The sequence below is a fragment of the Colias croceus genome, chromosome 21 (genome assembly GCF_905220415.1).
Source record: "Colias croceus chromosome 21, ilColCroc2.1".
Lineage (NCBI taxonomy): Eukaryota > Metazoa > Arthropoda > Insecta > Lepidoptera > Pieridae > Colias > Colias croceus.
Genome location: NC_059557.1, coordinates 9308317 through 9329750, shown reverse-complemented (window position 1 = coordinate 9329750; position 21434 = coordinate 9308317). Strand labels below are relative to the sequence as shown.

Below are 21434 nucleotides of genomic sequence, written 5' to 3'. Positions count from 1 at the left end.
GCCGACCTACCATTACATTCCGTCTTGATTGCTTTGACCGCAACCGTCCGGCCAATATCGTTCATAGTGCACATATTAAACTTTTTACTCAATAGTAATTTCATTAATGTTACTATTTCCATCTGTATAGAATTATATAATTTTCAAGTTAAAGTAGTTATACGGAATATTTAGTAATTTAAAAAAAAAACTCTCGATTATAGATGATTATGTGTTATTATTTATTATTATAGCTATACTCTATCCATGTTTTTCAGTACGAAACATTAAAAAAGGAACAAGTAACACAAAATATTTCTATAAGCATCTTCGGACCGTTATCCATTCTTCCAATACGATACGTCATAAAAAGCAACCAAAATTTTTGAATCTCCTTGTCGACGATAGAGTCCTGGTAGAGTGCATCAAAATAACGAAAGGGTTCTTGCGTACATTTATTTATTTTTTTATTATAGTCAAGCCAATTTAATAGGCAACATTTGACGTCTATCAATTTTATCTTCGAAGAGATGTAACTTGCATAAAAACATCGATTAAAGTGAATTAATCGATACGGATTTGAAACATTTGTCAATCGAATTTATTAATTTATGATGATTTTTATTCACAAGTAATCAATGCATTCGATTCTAGATGTCAGATTTCGATTTTTAGAGTAACGTCTCTGGTATTTAAAAAGAAAAAAGGTTTATTGACACAAAATTGTAGCGACGTCAGTTCTTCAATTCAGAAATTGTTTATTATGTGTAGAATGAATGATGTTCAACCATGAATGGTTGCAACAACCATGAATGGTACTTATTTGGAGCAAGATTAACCCGTTGAAAGTTCTTCAAAAAAAAATTTTGAAGAACTTTCAACGGGTTAATCTTGCTCCAAATAAGTAACAGAGTAGTAGAAATGTCGAGGAGGTTAGTTTGGACGCCTTTACAACTTACAAGTAAAATAAATAAAAACAAAATGGACCGTTCCGCCCCTTTGGGTTTAAAAATAAACAATATGCACCGCTCCCGCAACAAATGTGGGCGGTTCATTATGATTTCGTGACCAATAGTAACGTTTTATAAACCAGTTTACTTCCATAAATTTGTCAATATTTAACTTAATAATTTTTATTCTCTGTAGCTTTTTAAAAGAACAAGGCGATAATTTACTAAAACAACATTAATTAAATGAAAATGATTTAAAAGCGGAGGCCATCTTAATATTTTGAATTTGAAAAATTGCCAAAATTTTATATTAAATGTGGGTAAAATTATACAAAATACTTAAAAAGTGAAAATTCTCGATCACATAATAATTATATGGTTTCAATTAAATTAATTAAAGTGACTCATTAGCTGGGTCCACACCGGACGATCCACCGCGATCCGATCGCGCGCGGCAGGCGCGCGATCCAAAGATGCGGGCGGTGTGGACGTGCCGCGCGCGATCCATGCACGCGTTTTGCCGCGCGCGATCCCTACCTCGTGCGATCCGTTAGCGGGCGGTTTTTGTACCCGCTTCAAAGGTGCCTCAGTTGCGTGATGCGCGCGGTGTGGACGCTTGTGTTTTGGTTCGCGCGATCCACCTCACCTCAGAAAGTCATGGATATCTCGGAAAGTCGCCGTCTGATATCGTTGTACAAAATTTCCATGTTTATGGGATCCCAAGGATTCGAATTACACAAATAGAGGTGTCAGGGATGATGCATGGCGTCATATTTCTTGCGAAATGGGGAAGTCGGTCGAAAATCTGAAGAAAATATAATTTGTATCATTCTTTCTTAGCTTGTTATCCAATAATGAACACAATATCTCAAATTGATTAGCATTCATTCTTGCAAAATTGTGTTCCACTTCATCTGAAACTAGCTCTGCGTACAGCTGAGTCCCAGATTCCAATCGATTTTTGTAAAGTTGTTTCACCCAAAACCGTCGATTTATTTTTTTTTATTTTTTCGCAAACATTTCAGTATAATAAAAGTTACTGCTGCAACGGCAAGACGCCGCCGTTGTACGTGTGACTCCATATCGTACAAGAGTTAGACTGGCTGAATCACGGATCGCCTTAGGATCACTTGGAGCGCATATTTTGGATCGCAAGTTTTTAAAGTGGATCGGCCTAACATGATCCACGATCCATGCTCCGCGATCCTGGATCGCGGATCGCGGGATCACTGGATCGTCCGGTGTGGACCCAGCTATTAACAAACTAACAGTGGAACTAAACCTTAACTATTCATTATTGTAATACGCCTTTTACATGCTTACTCAATCGACAACGGGGTTGTTGAATCACATTCCACTATGGTGGAGAAACAACCATGGCTTTAAACAATAGACAAACTACCCCTATGGTGTTTGTGTACTAGGCGAGCATAAAAATAGAAGCGATGCTATGGCTCGAACCGATAGGGTAGGGGTGGAGTAGTGAAGGACAGTAAATATGACGTCACATCCCCTTGTTTAGTTAGAATGGCTATAGCATGTTTTTTCTTTCCATGTCACCGTTTGCTTTGAATTGTTATGTTGTAAAATACCTATATTATAAACCTATTGTAATGTTAAGTCAATGTTATTGTTTATTGATGAGTAATTTTAATTATATAAAAAAAACGCATGTCTAAGCTCGGAGTCGATCATAATTAATTATTTTGCTCATGTTAAGTAAGAAGAATACCTGGTTAAAGTAGAGCGTTCTAAGGCTGACGTTAAAGACAAAATATTATCAATACTATAATACAAAATACTATCATAATTTTATCTTTTATAGATTGACACAGCGACGCTATTCTGGTGGCAGGTCTTTGCACTGACCTGCAAGCTGGGCGGGCAGTGGTCCAGCAGCTCGAGCATGTGCTGTATGTTCTGCGCGTCCTGGATCACGAAGTTCAGCTCCATGTCGAACTCGCCGCCCACCAGCTGCAAACAAAATATTACGTTAGTACAAAATAAAGCTTATCAATATATTATTATTGTCATATAAAGAGTTGACCACTGGATTATAAACCAAGATGTTAACAGTGTACGGTAAAAAAAAAAATATCCATGTATTATTTTGCTTTTTCTTCAAGGCAGGTTAATATCTTGATATTATTCCATTCACGTTTGCGATAAACTTGATTTATCGAAAACAAATCTCTAGCAAAACGCCACCGGCAATACGTTGCCCTCAACTTATTTCTATTCAATCGAAATAACACTTTCTGACCAGCTGAAATATTGGCTGAATCTTGAAAGGCCGACGCACAATAGCGACTTGTCCCGGCGCCGTGTTCGACGGACATTCAATTTGCGCGATCGGTCAATCTCTATACACAGTATGTGCGCCTGGTGCCCGTGGCCCTTTGTGTGCCTTAACAATAGGCCCACTACGAACATGAAAAAATAACTAACAGTTTTGATATTTTCATTACATGCGGTGGGTTTATATATTTTTACGATAAGTGGATAAAATCTCTTCTTCTCACAGCTCTGCTTTTGTTACGATTTACAATAGTATAAACTTACTCAATCAATAACGATAACAGGCTACTTGTAAAAAAATTATGCTAATCATAAAGAAAGTTTAAACCTTTAGCGTATAAATTAACATTATATCGTTTAGTTTACCAGGAACGTATAAACTATAAAGCGATGTCGGAGCCATAAATATTAACGATCCTTTAAACGCTATAAAGAGGGCGTGGTCAAGGGTCTTTTAGAGGCCATAAAAAGCAGCACCCCAGTAATAGGACCTCAGAAAAATCGAGCTTAATTACGTTAACAGATATTATTATTATTCTGATACATAATGCGATGAAAATACAAAAAGAAATAATACCTGTATTAGACCTAATTTAAGTATACATGTATAAGACAAAAAATAATTAAAAAATAATTCTATACCAGCCAAAATATACTAACGTAACATTAGTCCAAAGGTATTTCTTCTGTTTGATAAGCCAAGTTTAGTTACGTAATACCAGTGTAGGGTACAACATACATCCAACTCGAAACCCTTGTAGCGGTATGATTAAATGGTCCAAATATTCACATCTGGAACTTCAAGGATTCGGCCGTTACTCGGTTCTGACATTCTGAGAATTTATCTTTTTGCGTTCTTGACATTTTGCGACATCTATCATTTTGCGACTGGTATTTAAAGTTTCTTATAATATCGTGCTTATAAACAGCAACCAGATATAATAAGTCGTCTAGTAAGATACGAAATAAGCATTATTAAATCATAGCTGCTATGAATGAAATGCAAATGCAAAATAATAGAGGTAATAATAAAAATGTGTCAGAAATAGCGAAACATCCCCAGAACTATTCCTATAATGGCAGCAATTATTTTCCTTTTCATCTTCCACTAAACATGGCGCCATAATATGAAAGTGATTCGCGTAATAAAAATTAACTTCATGCCGTGGAGAGGTCGGGTCGTTAGCGCGAATGGTCTAAATAACTTGTTACTTCGTATAATGTATGAACATTTTTCATACATTACGGTGTAGAGAGCTCTGTAATTTTTCGTTTCCGCTCTCTGGGATTTGACTTTTGAACATAAAGATGGGGATGGCTATGTAAAATATTTGCGGCTCTTTTCATTTCAGCCATATTTATACATAAAATATAAACCGAGTAATAAAACGAAGAATTTAGTATAACTTTTGCTGTTAAATTTATATTTCAGTAGGTACAACGATACTATTATCTAAATGTAAGAGAAAGCCACCAGCATTGTACCTACAGCTACGTCATGTAAAATTACAATCAATCTAAATGTGAGCCGACACAGGTATTATTCGCTAGGCCAGGCTGAGCGCGAGGTCCGTGTCACTTACACAAACGTGGTTATCCCGAGTCGGTAATTGAATTGATTGCTCGGCCGGCCGGCTGTAGCCAGAGCCCAGAGGTTATATCCGGATGGATCCGGTTATATACTCATTATTATTACTCCAGTAACGCTTCGAACAATGGACTCACGTAAATCAATTTTGAGGATTGTTTGCATTCCTTTTCAATAAATTGGTGAAGATCTGAACCGTATGACGTGTCATGTAATGAAAACAGACCGCACTAATTTTAGAGGAGTAAAAACAACACAAAAAATCTCATTGTACGGAACAAAGATCGCAATTTTTATTCAAATGTAAGCGCGGGGCTCGTATGACATCTGCACAGGCAGCTTGCGCCGCATTAACATTCGCCATGTAATTACCGGGAGAGCCGCCGCTGGGGAAATGTTCCTCTCGTATTAAATGCGATGACCTCACGTGCACGGCACACTACTTTGTATATAAGTTACCTTTAATATTTTCTATGCTTTGCAAATTATTAAGAAATTCTTAAGTATTCAATAAATGTTTCCATATGAACAGGCTGTTATATTAAGATTGGTCAGTATGATGGTAATTTGTACATTATTTTTGTGTAGGTCTAATTAGAAGTCCGTCTTCCGTCTCTGTCCGAACTAAGTAAGTCCGTCTTGTTTCACCTGCCTACCGTTGTTACAGTAGGCAGGAAAGAGTACCCTGAAAAGAGTACGTGTTGTTACACGTACTCTCTTCAGGGTCCTTCGAGCCGGATCTAATATTAAAAAATACATTTCATGCATACATTTTAAAAATAAAACCGGACGTCTTGTAACATAAAACTTATATTATTACTTAGTACCTAATTGTAAATGCAACATCCTGTATAATTGACATACAATCAATTATGTACTAATCCGGCTCTTCGGTTTCATTCAAGTTATTATATAATATTCTATAGGGGCAATAATAACAGTAACAAAAAGTAAACGTTCAACATACGGTCAACCAATCGCTTCTTAGTAATGAATATTATCTAAGGGTCGCCCTATTGTTACGGACCCTTTTTATCCCGTATTTAATTTCTGTCCAGTCATGGAATCCTGGTACAACGATTAGATACTTTGTAGGATATCCCTTCACGTTAAATGAATTTGTAGCTAACTTGGAAAAAAAAGTCCTCAAATCCCCTCTAAACAAGTAAGGGCGGCTTGCGCATCGTCGTTAAATACAGTTTTTAAGAGCGACGTAAACGCATTTAGTCTGCTAATTATAATTAGCGTCTTGCACAACAAAAATTTAGGCACTAATCACGTTTAACGAACTGTCAAAGTTAAATACCCAAAGATGGCTATTTAGCGTCGCTAAATACGTTTAGTAGTCAATCGCGCGTCATCATTTTGAGATTATAGAAGTTTACTTTATAAAAGAATTAAGACTTCGGTAGGAAGTTTGTAAGATGGATTTGAGGGAATTGTATTCTGATGACGATAAGGAGATTATAGAATATATCAACAGACCGAGGGAATTGTTTGAGAGAGCCATTGGAGAGAGCAGACTTATTTGGAATGTATTCGGAAATCGGACGACAAATTCTTCAGAAGGTTCACACTTCACAAATCACAACAAACTTTGTGTGACTTGACACTTGACAGCTCGGTTGACTTCATGTGACAGTTGAAAGCTCGTCGGTCCATTTCACGAATTTTTTTTTTAAGAAATGCAACCATTTTGCTCTAAGTCAAGTGTACAACGCACGAAAACGTAAAAAGGAACGCAAGAAACTGCTTTACCGACTCCCTAACTACGATTAGTTAAATTACCATCCAAACGGACATGGGCAAGACCTTTCTAATTGTATTTAGGCTAAACATATTTAGCAAGATAAACGCATTTAACTAAATTCTGTTTAGACCAAATGTTGCGCAAGCCGCCCTTAGATTTAACTAAAAATGTTTAGACATATGGTTTAACAAAACTATTTGTACTAGGAGAAGATAACTTATCAGACGGTATCTTACAACGCTTGCATCTGATTGGCCACTCATCTCTTCCTTTGATTTCAATGGGATATATGGGGTATTAACAATTGTGATTCAAAAACATCAAGTATCAAATTTCGAAGTTCGCAATGTGGCTGCTAAAAAAAATCGCCTGCTCGAGATAATTTTGCAAAATCACAAGTTAGCAGATTTATGCAATAAAAGGACTAGGATAGCATATTGCATACAGAGTTCTTTTTGCAATATGGATGCTGCGACCCCCTGTGGTTAGGGTGAGATGAGAAGGGTGCAGGGTGTGTGCCCTATTGTGTAGTCAGAACGTTAAATATTAGCGGAAGCTATAAATTTCCCTTACGAACGAATGCGTTCTCGTTCGCTGAAAAATTAAATCCTCATACTTAGTTAAATTTCTCAAAAACAAAAGAAATATATTTTTTTAAATAAAATTATATAAGCACGACTATAAAGTAAAAGAATTTTACATATAAATGGTATACATATAAATTTAATTCGACCAAAAAGTTTCCATGATCTTTTGTATCGAACTCTGTAATTGTAGACTGACCAACTGCAGGCATTCCTACCCGCATGCAATGCAAACAATTCCAACCCTCGTTATTTGTTAACCAAATTCCCGATACGGAACAATAATTACGGCGAGCACGGGTTGAGTGTTGTAATTTATTCCTCATTATACGTCGGTACAATGGACCCTTTGAGAGGGTTAACTGCGTTTATTCGGAGGCACCTCTACGGTCAAGGCTTTTGTGAACATTATCATTAAATTGCAAACGAGATGGTTGCGTTTGACACGAATTTGGTTAAAATGCTCTACTCGTATCGTGCAGTGCAATATCCTGCAGGAAGATCCACTATAAACAAGGTTGAAAAAAAGCCTCTATAGGATTATTTTATTTTATAATGTCGGTAGGTAGGTACTAGGTGATCATCTCAGTTCCGACCGGGTAGAAATTTTAGCATAAGTTTAAAAATTTTAAAATTAATGTCAAAATGCAAGCAAAAATTTTACCAACAATAATTAAAAGTCATGTTATTATATGCGCAGAAAACTGTTGTAATGTACACTTAGAATTATGAAATAATTATAATATACATGAGCAAGTGAAAGGCATAAGAATTTATAATCAATGTCACGTACTCTAATTTCGCGGTGAGATAAGCGCGAAGTGAACTGGGGCCTTAGCCAAACGGCAAAACGCTAAGGAATAGAATTCGCTATCGATAGAAATTGACATAAGCGTATGATGTTTTGCATAAGGATTCGGTCACCCTACCAACGACAACGACGACCACGAACAAAATTTTCATCCAGTCGCAATTAAATAAAATTGTGCAAAACACAATTAAAAATGAAATTTAAGAATTTCCTGTCGTATTGGTGTTTGGAAAAAAAAATTTTGAGATCAATGGATAAACAAACAGGTTTTTCATAGAAACGGTGGCTCCTAGAAAAAAATGTATTTAACCTTTTTTATAGATAATTAGATTATATACAATTTTGGTTCAGGTGATTGTATGATAAACTTACCGTCTCGGCGAAAATCGCAAAAAACCCTATTTCTTTTTATTAATTGACCTCGAATTTTTTTATTCCTGAGTACCAGAATGACAGGAGATTTTAATATTGATTTTGAACAAATTTCGGCAAGATTGGAACTTTGGTCGTGGTCGTCTGCGTCGTTGGTAGTGTGATCGAACCATTACCAAAATGTCATGAGCTTATGTCAATAATTAGCGTTAGCAGTTTCTATTCCATGGCGTTACGTACGTTTGTCTAAGGCCCCTGCTTCTGTATCGAAATTTCGGCATCACTGCCAACCGGGGGCGTAGCTCAGATGGTAGAGCGCTCGCTTAGCATGCGAGAGGTACCGGGATCGATACCCGGCGCCTCCAAATACAATCCTTTTTTTATTATTTTATAATTTTATTATAGGTATAGAAATATTAGACATGTAAAAAATACTGAATATTGTTTTATATTATTTTTGCTCAACATTCCCAAAGTATTTTTTATTTCTATTTTACGAATAAAATTGCGTAATTTAAAATTTTTTATTAATTTAAAGAACCGGCATTATTCTATGCATAGAATAATGCCGGTAATAACTTCATTAAATTTTGTTCGAACAGCAATTTTAAGTTCAAATGAATCTAACCAAACATTAGTGTATTCTTAAACCAAGTACCTCGATACAATTACATATCGATTTCTACTCAGCCAATTGAAGTAAATCAAATGCTTCCATCTAACATGGAATACTAATGCAATTGTTACCCAATTCTCTGCTCCGTAATATTTCTTATGACCTGTGAATTATTTCCAACGATCAAAGCTATCAATCAAAAAGTCTTTTGATTATGATAAGCCCTTAGAAGCAGCGATAAATATTCGCGATATGTGCTTCGAGTCCATCTTTATGTATGTCGTGTTGGCGCCAATAAACCATCTCATGAATAACAATATTGCCTCGCGTTACATCAAATATCATATCTATAACTATGTCTTTTTCTATATGTGCCTACAGAAAATATAACTGTGTGTTCATATTATTAATCATTAGGTATAGGTGTAATCCTACATTTGAAAATACAATTGTGTATTGAGTGCGAAAATTTATTCAATTGCTATAAAATAAAAACCCGTTGCATCATCTTAACATAAGAAATACCTTGACAATTTATTTTATTCATTATATTATGCAAAAGCTGTTTATTTATCAATACCAACAGAAAATTTATTTATAAGTACCTACCCATCGATAAATATCAGCTACTAATAACTATCGTCGCATTAACAATACCAGGAAGGGATTATTCCAAACTACAAACTCGAGGGTGTTAAAGATATAATCTAGTCGTCATTAATTAAGCCGTCAGCAGCATGCAATGGAGCGTCCTCAGTCGGCCGCAGTTCGGCGAAGCTTGCGGCCGTATTCAAAGGACTCACATCCTGCTTGCCTGCATACCTCATCTTTGTTAAGCTAGTGACAAGTAATATTCGAGACAAGGGAAATCCAATTATGATTTTATTAAAATCGTTAATTTGTTGAATAATGAAATAGTAACTCTCGTAATATAAAAAGTTCCAACTGTGTTGTCAAAGATCTCTGATTAGAAAACTGGATAACCGATTAAAAACGCGCTGTATCATTTTTCTCGAACACTTCAGCGAAAACTTACACGAGCAGCGTTTGAAAATTTCGTCAAAATTTAAAAGCGTTCCCAAAATATATGAAATAATACACGGTAGATTTCCCAGGGGTGTGGTCTACAGGCAGCAGGGCCTGTAGTTAACAAGATGGATGACCGCACTTAGCGACGTTTTACTCGAGCCGTACTTTAAGCTCTCTATTACTTCATCGCTTCAGAAACCAATTACTCCCGTGAAATTGTCTTCAATATATCACCGAAATTATGCTACGGCCAAAAGAAACTTTGATTATATTAAGAATTTATGTATCCCCCGTCGCTCTCATACGGAGCCATTTCCAGAATTCAGATAAGCTAATTTAAAATTATAATATCGTTTTATTTTACACAAATTACATATTACGCTGTTTTATATTCCATTACAGTATTTAATTTATGTTTATTATACAATGTTTATTCGGTATCCTGTATAGCTTAACAGGCAAAGAATGATAAAACAACGTTTGACGATAATCTCAAATTATTTGCAAGGGGATATTTGCATTATTTTCAAAATATTTCCTGCATCATTTACGCAGACTATTTATATGTAAGCCCGGATGCAAATCCGCTTTCAGACGTGTATAACCGGTATTATAGCAATTATATCATATTACATTGAAAAGTTTCCATAAAGCTCCACGTCGATAATACCTTGCATATTGAAATTCCGCGAACACACCGTTTCGGCGAATATTATTTTAAATTGATATATTTTGCTCAATAATATTTTGGTGAATATTCGAACAAAGCATTTCAAATAAAGAGGTAACAGTCAGTTTTTGGCGTATTGTAAAGAATTCATTTTATATATTATGTTGAATTGTAAAGAATATAGAATTAATTTGTATGCATGTAGATTAATTTATGTGATTGGGAATTGTGAGGAGAAATAAATAAATGATTTTGATTTGATAGAATTAATACAGCAAAATAAGGGATAATTCACAACGAATCCTCTTTTCTAGGTATTGTATAGAATTCATTTTATATATTATGTTGAATTGTAAAGAATATAGAATTAATACAGCAAAATAAGGGATAATTCACAACGAATCCTCTTTTCTAGGTATGTTTATTTTGAAATAAGGAAGAGCAATTTATCATTATTAGCGAACACTAAAATATGTCTCAAAGAGCGCCACTCAAATTATAGCGGACCTCACAAACCCAGGCAGCGGGTTCCACGAGCCGCAAGTTTCGACCTTTGCTCTCTCCTATTATGTCAATATACATTCTCCAACATTTTTAGCGTCTGAGTTAATGTTAATTTAAATATTTAATATGTTTTTTTAAACATGTTCCTTCACCCAGCGCGAAAAAAGTAAGCTTTTAAGACATGGTATATCGTATACATAAAGAAGGTTTATTTCGAGTTTGTGTTCTTTATTACTACAATTTAAAATTGCAATTGTTCATAAAAAATTGCATTCAGTTTAAAAAATGTTCAAGATCCACTTTGTCAGCAAGACAGAGAAGTGTAGGCAAATTAAAGTCAATTGTTGGGCGGGCGTGGTAGTTGTGACAATGGCGTTAAATCGTGCCCAGAGAATTAGTTCGGCAGCCGCACGTCCCGCCAGAATCGACCACTTTGTTGCAATTTGCGACAATTTTCCTACACCACCCCCTGCACGCTGTTAACCTAGTAACCAAATCGAATTCACGGTTCAAACTCCTGCCGGGTACATTTTTATGAAAGCTTTAAACCCGCTGACCCTGTTCTATAACGCAAAATTAACGAGGACAAAGCTGTCAATTATTGAAGCGATGATTAAGCAGCGATCAAAGGAATCGCTCGTTCACAAGATAATGAGAGCGGAGGCACGTAATCTCGGCTGTGAAGGGTTGCGCTAATATCATTTGGCAGGTAAACTGACAGCGCTGATAACACGCTTAATTGGAACCCTCACAAAAATAATTATTCGCTACTCGCATTCCCCAAAGATTACCTACTTACAATTACTTGTATCTTAAAGATAATATTTTTACTAGAGGATCTAATTTCGTTTATTCTAAAAAAAAGAAAGATAAAACATCTCTCGTCAAGGGAACAAAATTCATTAAAAGCAAATCGCCCATCGTTAACACCAATTTTAACAAGACCAATTAACATAAAATAATAGTCTAACATTTTTAAATAACGACTTTTTGTAAGTTTACATAATTTTAACTAACACAAACTGTCTTAAATGAAACGAGGGGAAAAGGATTAAATATTTTATAATATTTCGTAAAGCTGGATAGTTTATTGTTTTAACCGGGAAGCTAATGACGAAGGTAACTTTGAAGTTGATATCAAGTTATAATTGGAGTGTCGTTCTTCTCCCATGAGTTTTTTGTTAATTATATTTAAGGTAAATAGGATGTGTTAAAATTTTGTTTTTTCGTTAACTTGCAATTATTTATTACGTAAACGTAAGCCCTCAAGAGCGGAGCGTATTAAGTACCAGGTAATTAGCGTTCCGCAAGAGGTTTCGTTTCCAGTAAGTTCTTAAATGTATCGCCACTTAGACGCATCGTTTACCGAGAGCCATTAAAATGTCTGCTGCAGCTGAGAAGTCTTCTAAAAACAGGAGGAAAATACATCCTTGTTGATTTCCCCTAAGCGGCATTATTCTAAAAAGACTTCTAAATTAATTTTCTAGAGCTTTTACTTGCATGAGCAATAAATTGGAGATTAAGTTTTGCATAAATGTTGTCGACGTTTTCACACTTGGTTAACTATAACCGGTGTCAACACAACCGCTTTCGGACTGGAACTTCAGGAAATAGAGCCTTTACAAAGTATTGTATTACTACTAGGAGCTCATAATGGACAGGGATAAACTTACGTCGAGTCGAAACATCCGGGGGTGGAAATAGATTGCATTGCATAGTAAATATACGTCGTAAATAATGATTTTCTATTTATTGTTACCACGTAGGTCTTTATAAGTCATTCCGTATACATCTATCTAATATATAAAAATCAATGCCACTTTTCGTTGTAATTCCATAACTCGAGAACGGCTGAACCGATTTCGATAATTATTTTTTTATTATATTCCTTGAAGTACGAGGATGGTTCTTATGTAGAGAAAACGTAAACATGTACCACGGGCGAAGCCGGGGCGGACCGCTAGTTTTATTATATGTATTAACAGACCATACAAATATTGAACCAGAAACGTGCAAATTTGTATTTTTAAAAATGTACTCAAAATGTTTTCATGAGACATGAATTAGAATAGAATTAACTTGGTTGGGTGCTACCAGGCTTAAAGGACATTGCAGAGTTTCATCACGATATTCCTAATGAACGTGGGACACATAAGCAACACTCGTGACGTCACCGGGCTACTAAGTAGGGTCTGCAAGTCACACACGAGGTAAGCGTCCCCTGATAATCGCTCATCGGGTTTAATGTTCAAATGTTAACAAGATTTATTGCGTACCGTGCTAAGATTATTTACTCTTAAGTGGATTCAACCCTTCAGGGCGATCTAGAGACGACTCTAACTGAAACTACAATAAACAGATTAACATTAACTCATTTGCGATAAAATTGTTTTAGCATTGCAACTGAACTAAAGCAAACAGTAAATTAATAAATTATCGTGTACAATACGAAGTTTTAAAAAGTAATATTCAACATTCGTTCCATTCTAATCTTCATATTAATGTATGAATTCAAATAAAAATTTTATTTATTTATTTATTTTATTCTAATAAGTAGGTACCTATAACAAAACGTTACATTTATTTGTGCTTTGATTGTATGCTTACGTTTCGTCCAATGCTCAAAAGGTAGGTAATATAAGTATTACACTATGATAAACATGATTTTTTTCAAAAATTTCACCAGTTTCAAAAACCGTACACGTTTAAATCAGTATCGGAAACAAATCCCAGTATAATACAGGCCGTGGTGGAGGACAAATGAGCGGGTCACCGGTCCCGGGCCGAGCCGTCAGTCTCGCTGACGTCGCCCGGTTTTATTTATTTCAATCCCGGAGGAAATTTGTTTGCCATCTCGCATCCAATTGGTTAAATAGGAAGCGTAATGCGAATGTTTCTGTGTGCCGCAATGAGATACCTTTCTAGAAAATGACTTAGATGATACACGTAGTATATTATTTTTAGTCTGTGGACGATACACATTTTATATTAGGTATAGCATGAGATATTCCTTTGATTATGTATATTAGCATTTTCATCTAGCTATCTAGTCGATGCATCATAGTTTTTAATAATATTTTTTATTCAAGTAGGTATTGACATAAATATTTACCTAATAACTATTTTAAACAATACTGGAAAGATTTACGTATTTGATAAACTATCATATGACTGCGCTATAAATATGAATCTATAAATATATCCAATACAAAAACACCATCGAATTATATCGCCGCATTGTCATCGAAACGCCCCATAAATCCAAAGCATGTAGGCCGAAATATTGTACAAAACCGCAATCGCAATAAAACGCACCGTATAAAGTGGCATTGAGCCGCGTCGTTTGACTGGCCGAGAGCTTTTTTACCGGAGCAGGCCAATTCCGCGGCGCGCTATTATACTGTGGCCACGCCATAAAGCCCGTTACACACGCGTTGTATCACCGCACTTTATTTTTATTGGCGTCGTTCAGGTGCAACGATTAAATATCGCCATATTTAATGTTATTCATCGGACTTGTTTGCGTGGGAAATTCTATTGGGAAAATACGAATAGGATTTTTGAACAATTTATAAAGCTTAAAGCATTGCTTTAGAATAAAAATATAATGATTTATAGTTAAAAAAATATTGATAAACAGAATCATGAAAACCTATAAATGGAGTAAAAGCGAGCTTCAACAAAAGGATTATAAAGCCCGCGGGAGGCTTTACGGCGGCCCTCCAATTACGCAGCCGTGGATCCAGAAAGATTTCCGCAGTTTATGTTTATAGCTTTTTTACTTACTCTTGTTTTTCCTTACGGTTATGACAGAACGGAGTGGTTGTCGTAAAATAAGTGATGTGCAAAATGTATTCATACTGCTTAATGGCACTTGCTAAATATGGTATGAAAATGAATAATTCGGCTTTTATAGCTGCTTTTTAATTGTTATTATAATCTAAATAAAGTCCAATTTGTAAGAATATTTATGTTACAAATAAATTTAAAATGTATCAAAATAAAGTATGTTTCCCCTAAACATTGTTGTCCAATCGAAAACTGTGCTTCCATCACATACAAAGTGTGTTTTTGTTGCATTTTAATAGCACTCGTTTGAACGAGGTTCACGCGATCGTCATATTTCAAAAAGCGTCAATACATTTAAAAGCAATTCGCTAAAAGGCCGTCGCTGACACGAGCAAGAATGTGTCAGACGCAGGTATTTCGGGCAGGCGGTGAATGCGAATACAGCCCGCCAACCGCACGGTACTAGACCTCTATCCGCGCTATGAACTCTTGGTATGTTGATCAATGAAATTGATCCCGTAGGTGTGGTGGAACCACCATAATCACTTTTATTTGTTTTTACACGCAAGTGAATTAAAAAGTTTTAATGGTTTTGCGGAAAGAAACAAATAATTGCTGAAAAGATATTGGATATTGTCGGGAAGGCTGTGTCAGCACTAAATTGTGCAAAACTGAAGTGTCATTTACGGTATGATTTTCAGTTGCTCCCTGTGACTGTTGGAAAGTCAGTTGAAATGAAATGTTGTAATATTTAAATGAAATAGTTTGAATTCAAGCAATAATTTTAAAAATAAAAATGAATTGTAAATGATTCCAGATACTTTAAGAATTAAAAGTGCTTCTGTAAAGCGTAAATGTAAATATACCTATGTGTAGTTGTTTGATTTTGATATTGAATGTAAATATCTAAACATACATAAACTTTTAAATATTTCCGGAAACCCAAACGTACAAAGTTCATGATTTTAATAAACTTTTAACATCCATTCAGGTATACATATATATACAGGGTGTCCCAAAAAGTAGTGATGAACGGAAGCTGGGAGGTAGAGGACCTAGAGGGCTATCCGAATCACCCCCATGTATTAATTTCACTTTATTTATTTACATTATATACATAATTACATACTGATATTATATATATATATAGATATCTCCACGGGCACTATGTTGATCAAACGTGCCATATAGTTAGTAATTATTTGATCCGTTTTCACTTGTTGATCCGGTTGGTATTTGTGGATCCATTGCCACACTCCCGTCCGTATGTGGATCCGAACGGAGCCACAAGTGTCACCATCAGTAATAATAATAATTACGTGCTTTTTATACAAATCCACCTTTTTTGCGTTTTAGCTCTTGTTGATCCGATTCAAATGAGCCAATCAGAGCCCACCGAGCTTAGCCATTGGTCGCTTGCGGCCTTAGCCATTTGAAGGTTTAAAGAAATTTATTCCCGTTACAGTAACGTATGTTGCCGTTCGCCTTCCATAATTTCTTCGGATCTTCAGGAGGGCAAGATAGCTAGCTCGTCCATTAGGATAGTGGCGATTTGATGTTGAGATTTTAATATTAATTGTATTTATGTTTTTATGTAGCACTTTGCGGATGAACATACACGTATTATAAAAGTATAATTGTTTTAAATTCATTATTTTAGTGTCGTCGTCGATTTTATTTGTAGAAGTTAAAAAAGGATAGCTGTTAGTTTTAATGATTTTATTTTGTAAAATTTGGAGTGGCGCTAATTTATTTTTGTAAGCACTCCCCCATACTTCTATTAAATACATTAGGTGCGGCTTTACTAAGGTGTTGTAGATGGTGTGGCGTAATTTATGAGGAATGCAAGAAGTAATATTACGCAGAGATCTAAGAAGTGCTGATAATTTATTTTTTAGGTGGTCGATGTGATAATTCCATTTCAGGGAGCTGCCGATTCGCAGATCTAGGTTATAATTTTGTTATGAGTTTTGAATTTAGATATATTTATTTTTAGTAGATTGCATTGAAACCATTTATTTAATTCATTTTGTGCTTGCGCTATCATGTCATGTATAGAGGGACCAAAATAAAACAGACAAGTGTCATCCGCATAAAGTGTTAGGTGACCTTTAGCTTTAAATCTTGTAAATTATTAATATAAATTAAAAAAAAGCAATGGGCCTAAAATCGAACCTTGTGGTATGCCATATGTAATTGGTAAGGGAATGCTATCGTGGTTATCTATTTTAACTATTTGTGATCGATTTTTTAAATATGATTTCTGCTTTACCATTAATGTTAATGGATGTTAATTTCTACATTAAAAGTTCGTGAGAAACGGTATCGAAGGCCTTTTGTAGGTCAATAAACACTCCCAAAACTATATTGTTTGCGTCAATGTTCTGTTTTATTTTAATAGTTAGGTCCATAGTCGCTGACAGAGTGTTACTTTTTGGCTTAAATCCGTATTGACGCACTGAAATAAAATTAAATGAGTCTAAATATTTTTCTAATCTCGTGTGTAAAATCTTCTCCAATATATTTGACAATACTGGCAAACCGAAATTGGCTTATAGTTACCAGGTTCAAATTTTGAGCCACTCTTAGAGATAGGAGTTACCTTCGCTATTTCTAAAGAGTCCGGAAAACGTCTTTGACTTATGGCTGGGTTAAAACAGTCGCTTAAGCTATGATTTAATTTTTCTTTGATGCATTTAATTGCTTTTGTAGTATTACCATCAAAACCTGTACTACAGTTTGAATTAAGGTTATTTATAATTTTATATTTTTACTAGCTTCGGTAGGTCTGAACTTATTAGTGAGGTAATTTTTTTAAATTTCGTAGTTGTATTTAGATTTCCTCTCCTCTGAGTTATAAGATGTCGATTCTGGGAAACCAGCAAAAATTATATTTTTTTCGCGGCTCTTTCTGTCCCGTAGTTCCTTGATTAAGTTTTAATTTATATGAAGTTGATTTTTAGACGTAAAACCCGATGGGTTGGCTGACTGATTTATTGATTGAAGATTTAATTCCAGTGATTTTATTTTACTCTCACCCTGGTTTATCTGGGATTCTAATTGAGAAATTAAGTAGCAGTAATTATCATACATGCTGAATGCTGATGACTAATTAATTTCATTGATTTGATTCGTATTTTGGCGAATTAAATTCAAGGATTGTTCGTTGGACGATTTAATTTCGGTAATTTGTGTTTTTACCTCAGAAATGTTTTCATGAATTTTGTTTACTATTTGTTCATTTGAGCATACATATTTTTCAAGTAATGTACTAATACGGCGGCTCAACTCCGACCGAATATCCTTCATATCATCACTACATCTGCAATCTTGTTCCAGCGGTTGTTTCCGTTTTCTGTAAGTAATTTGAGTATCAGTTGGCATAGAACTCGTAAAAAACGAACTTAGCTTCGAAAGGTCGGGATGCGATCCACCAGCAGTACCCACTGCACCACTGCTGATTAAACGTGTTGGCGATCTGCGTACACTCATATTTACTCCGCAATGGATAATTTGTGCAGGAATATGAGTCGTCATTTGTTTGACCTAAATCTAGCATTTTAATTATTTTATCAGATTGATATCAGGATATCAGAATCAGGGCAAAGGCGAACGCTACATGTCAATAAATATTATGATAATTATCTTGATATTTACTGATGATTCAAGAGGTAGGTTGTTATTTGTAGGATGCATACTACTTGAGAATTATCACCGTCACTGTATGACAAAAGGTTAGTCCTAATATCTATCTTTTTAGGGTTCCGTATTTTTAGTTTCACAACGTTTTCTATAAGTTTCAATTGAATTACGGTCGACTTCTTCAACTTCCATAAGACTCAGGAGATTTTTTGCTTGCCCTAATTTCATATCCCCATGTCAATATCATGCAAGTGCATATAAATGGAACAGATCAACATACGACTAATGATTTGGTATATAAAACAGAGTCAAAAAGTGTTTAAGCATTTCAAAATTTGAACCGTTACGAAGTCGAGTTTGTCTAGTCTAGGCGGATTTAGCAATGTATTGGTTAGGGAGCCAGGTGCAAATTTGGTTAATTATTTCCTCTCAAGAGATAATTCGTCAGACGCATCAGAGTATAGTATTATAAAGCCTCGTGAACGTCAGCTGGCGCTCGGTTGGGGGGGTGAGCGGTTGTAGCCTCCCACGCACGTAGGAAAAAAAAATACATTCATTCATTTCCTCTCAGCTAAAAATTTGTCAAATTGTAGCTAACCCAATATCTCAACGAAAAAAAATAATCAGCTGGTTACAACATGGTGTATTATACGTCAGCTGGTGTCTCGAACATGAAAAAAATAAAATTATTTTCCGTGATTTCCTCTCAAACTAAAATTTACCTGATGATAGCTTATATGTAATTGTGGATATATATATATATAGGTCAGCTGGCTGTATCTGGGTGGAAAAACCGTCAGCTGATACTTTGAAAGTTATTACATAGGAGTTAGACAGAAGCATCTATTGCCAATTTATATGCATCAACTGACTAGGTTTTCCTCGAATTATTGCTAGCTGATTTTTTTTTATTTATCGCATCAGTATATTAACAATCAGCTCACAAATTTTCATCTGAGATGAAATGACGTATCTTTAATTATTATCGTTATTTTTAAAAATTCAAGCAACACACGCTAGCATAATATAGACAGTAATAAGGTACTTGGAGGTGGTTAGTTGTGCACATGATTACACTACGTACATTCAGCCACATCGGTAAACATGTTTTTACAAATATGTATTATAAACTGCATTTAAAAATAACTATCATATCATCAAATTCACATAATTACCTAAAAGTGTAACAAATATGAAATAACCCACTAAAAACATTAGTTAACTTTATTTATTAAAAAAATAATAGTATAATATATAATTAATAAAGTTATTACTTATCTTTTACGGGGACTTATGTTGATGGAATTCCACGTATCTCGATGATTTTGTTAATGTCTCATTATATTCGAGACACCAGCTGGCGCATAATACACCATGCTGTAACCAGCTGATTATAATTTTTCGTTGAGATATTGGGTAAGCTACAATTTGACAAATTTTTAGCTGAGAGGAAATGAATGAATATACTTTTTTTTCTTACGTGCGTGGGAGGCTACAACCGCTCACCCCCCCAACCGAGCTCCAGCTGACGTTCACGAAACTTCATAATACTATACTTTGATGCATTTTACTAATTACCGCTTGAGAGGAACTTGGTCATAAAATATGCTTCTGGCTCCCGGACCATATGGGAGGTTAACTATCTATAATATGTTTGTGTACGGAGCCAACAAATACTGCAGTGTTTACGAAAAATTAATTTACGTTACTTAATATACAGTTTCGTTTTGTCGGATCAAATAAAGCTTTAATTTTGATAATATATATGGATCTGATCAACATACGACTTTGGATTTGGTATATAAAACGGAGCCAACAAGTGTTAATGGGTTTCTGAATTTCGGCCGTTACGGAGTCGATTCAGTTCAAGATCTTAGCAATAAAAATGTTGAGTATATCAATTTCTCCATGAATACGTTTGGCAACATCGCCCAAATATTTGCGCCGTTGCCACTCCGGGCAAGATCTATGCAACCGGAGTCGAGTAATATCGGGGAAAAGGTGGAGTCAGGAATGCACGGCAGTCGGGCTGGATCAACTTAGTGCCCAAGTTGGTATTTATATATATATATATATATATATATATATAGATATCTCCATGGGCACTATGTTGATCAAACGTGCCATATAGTTAGTAATTATTTGATCCGTTTCAACTTGTTGATCCGGTTGGTATTTGTGGATCCATTGCCACATCACCGTCCGTATGTGGATCCGAACGGAGCCACAAGTGTCACCATCAGTAATAATAATAATTACGTGCTTTTTATACAAATCCACCTTTTTTGCGTTTTAGCTCTTGTTGATCCGATTCAAATGAGCCAATCAGAGCCCACCGAGCTCAGCCATTGGTTGCTTGCGGCCTTAGCCATTTGAAGGTTTAAAGAAATTTATTCCCGTTATAGAAATTAGAAACGTATGTTGCCGTTCGCCTTACATAATTTGTTCGGATCTTCGGGAGGGCAAGATAGCTAGCTCGTTTATTAGGATAGTGGCGATTTGATGTTGAGATTATAGTATTTGTATTTATGTTTTTATGTAGCGCTTTGCGGATGAACATACACGTATTATAAAAGTATAATTGTTTTAAATTCATTATTTTAGTGTCGTCGTAGATTTTTTTTAGTTAAAAAGGGATAGTAAAAGATAGTTTTAATGATTTTATTTTGTAAAATTTGGAGTGGCGCTAATTTATTTTTGTAAGCACTCCCCCATACTTCTATTAAATACATTAGGTGCGGCTTTACTAACGTGTTGTAGATGGTGTGGCGTAATTTATGAGGAATGCAAGAAGTAATATTACGCAGAGATCTCAGAAGTGCTGATAATTTATTTTTTAGGTGGTCGATGTG

The 21434-nt window shown here is 35.2% G+C and overlaps 1 protein-coding gene and 1 non-coding gene across 5 annotated transcripts in view; one reads left to right on the top strand and one right to left on the bottom strand.

The window, feature by feature from the left end:
* LOC123701492 (neurobeachin) overlaps nt 1-21434 on the bottom strand; it is a 310024-nt gene that overhangs the window by 200797 nt on the left and 87793 nt on the right. For all 4 annotated transcript variants that reach the window (XM_045648984.1, XM_045648985.1, XM_045648986.1 and 1 more), the window contains one exon: nt 2799-2903. In XM_045648984.1, the coding sequence (XP_045504940.1) occupies nt 2799-2903 (105 nt within the window). The remainder of the gene's footprint in view (nt 1-2798; nt 2904-21434) is intronic.
* Trnaa-agc lies at nt 8625-8697 on the top strand. The gene has a single exon. It is a non-coding gene; the product is annotated as a tRNA-Ala (tRNA).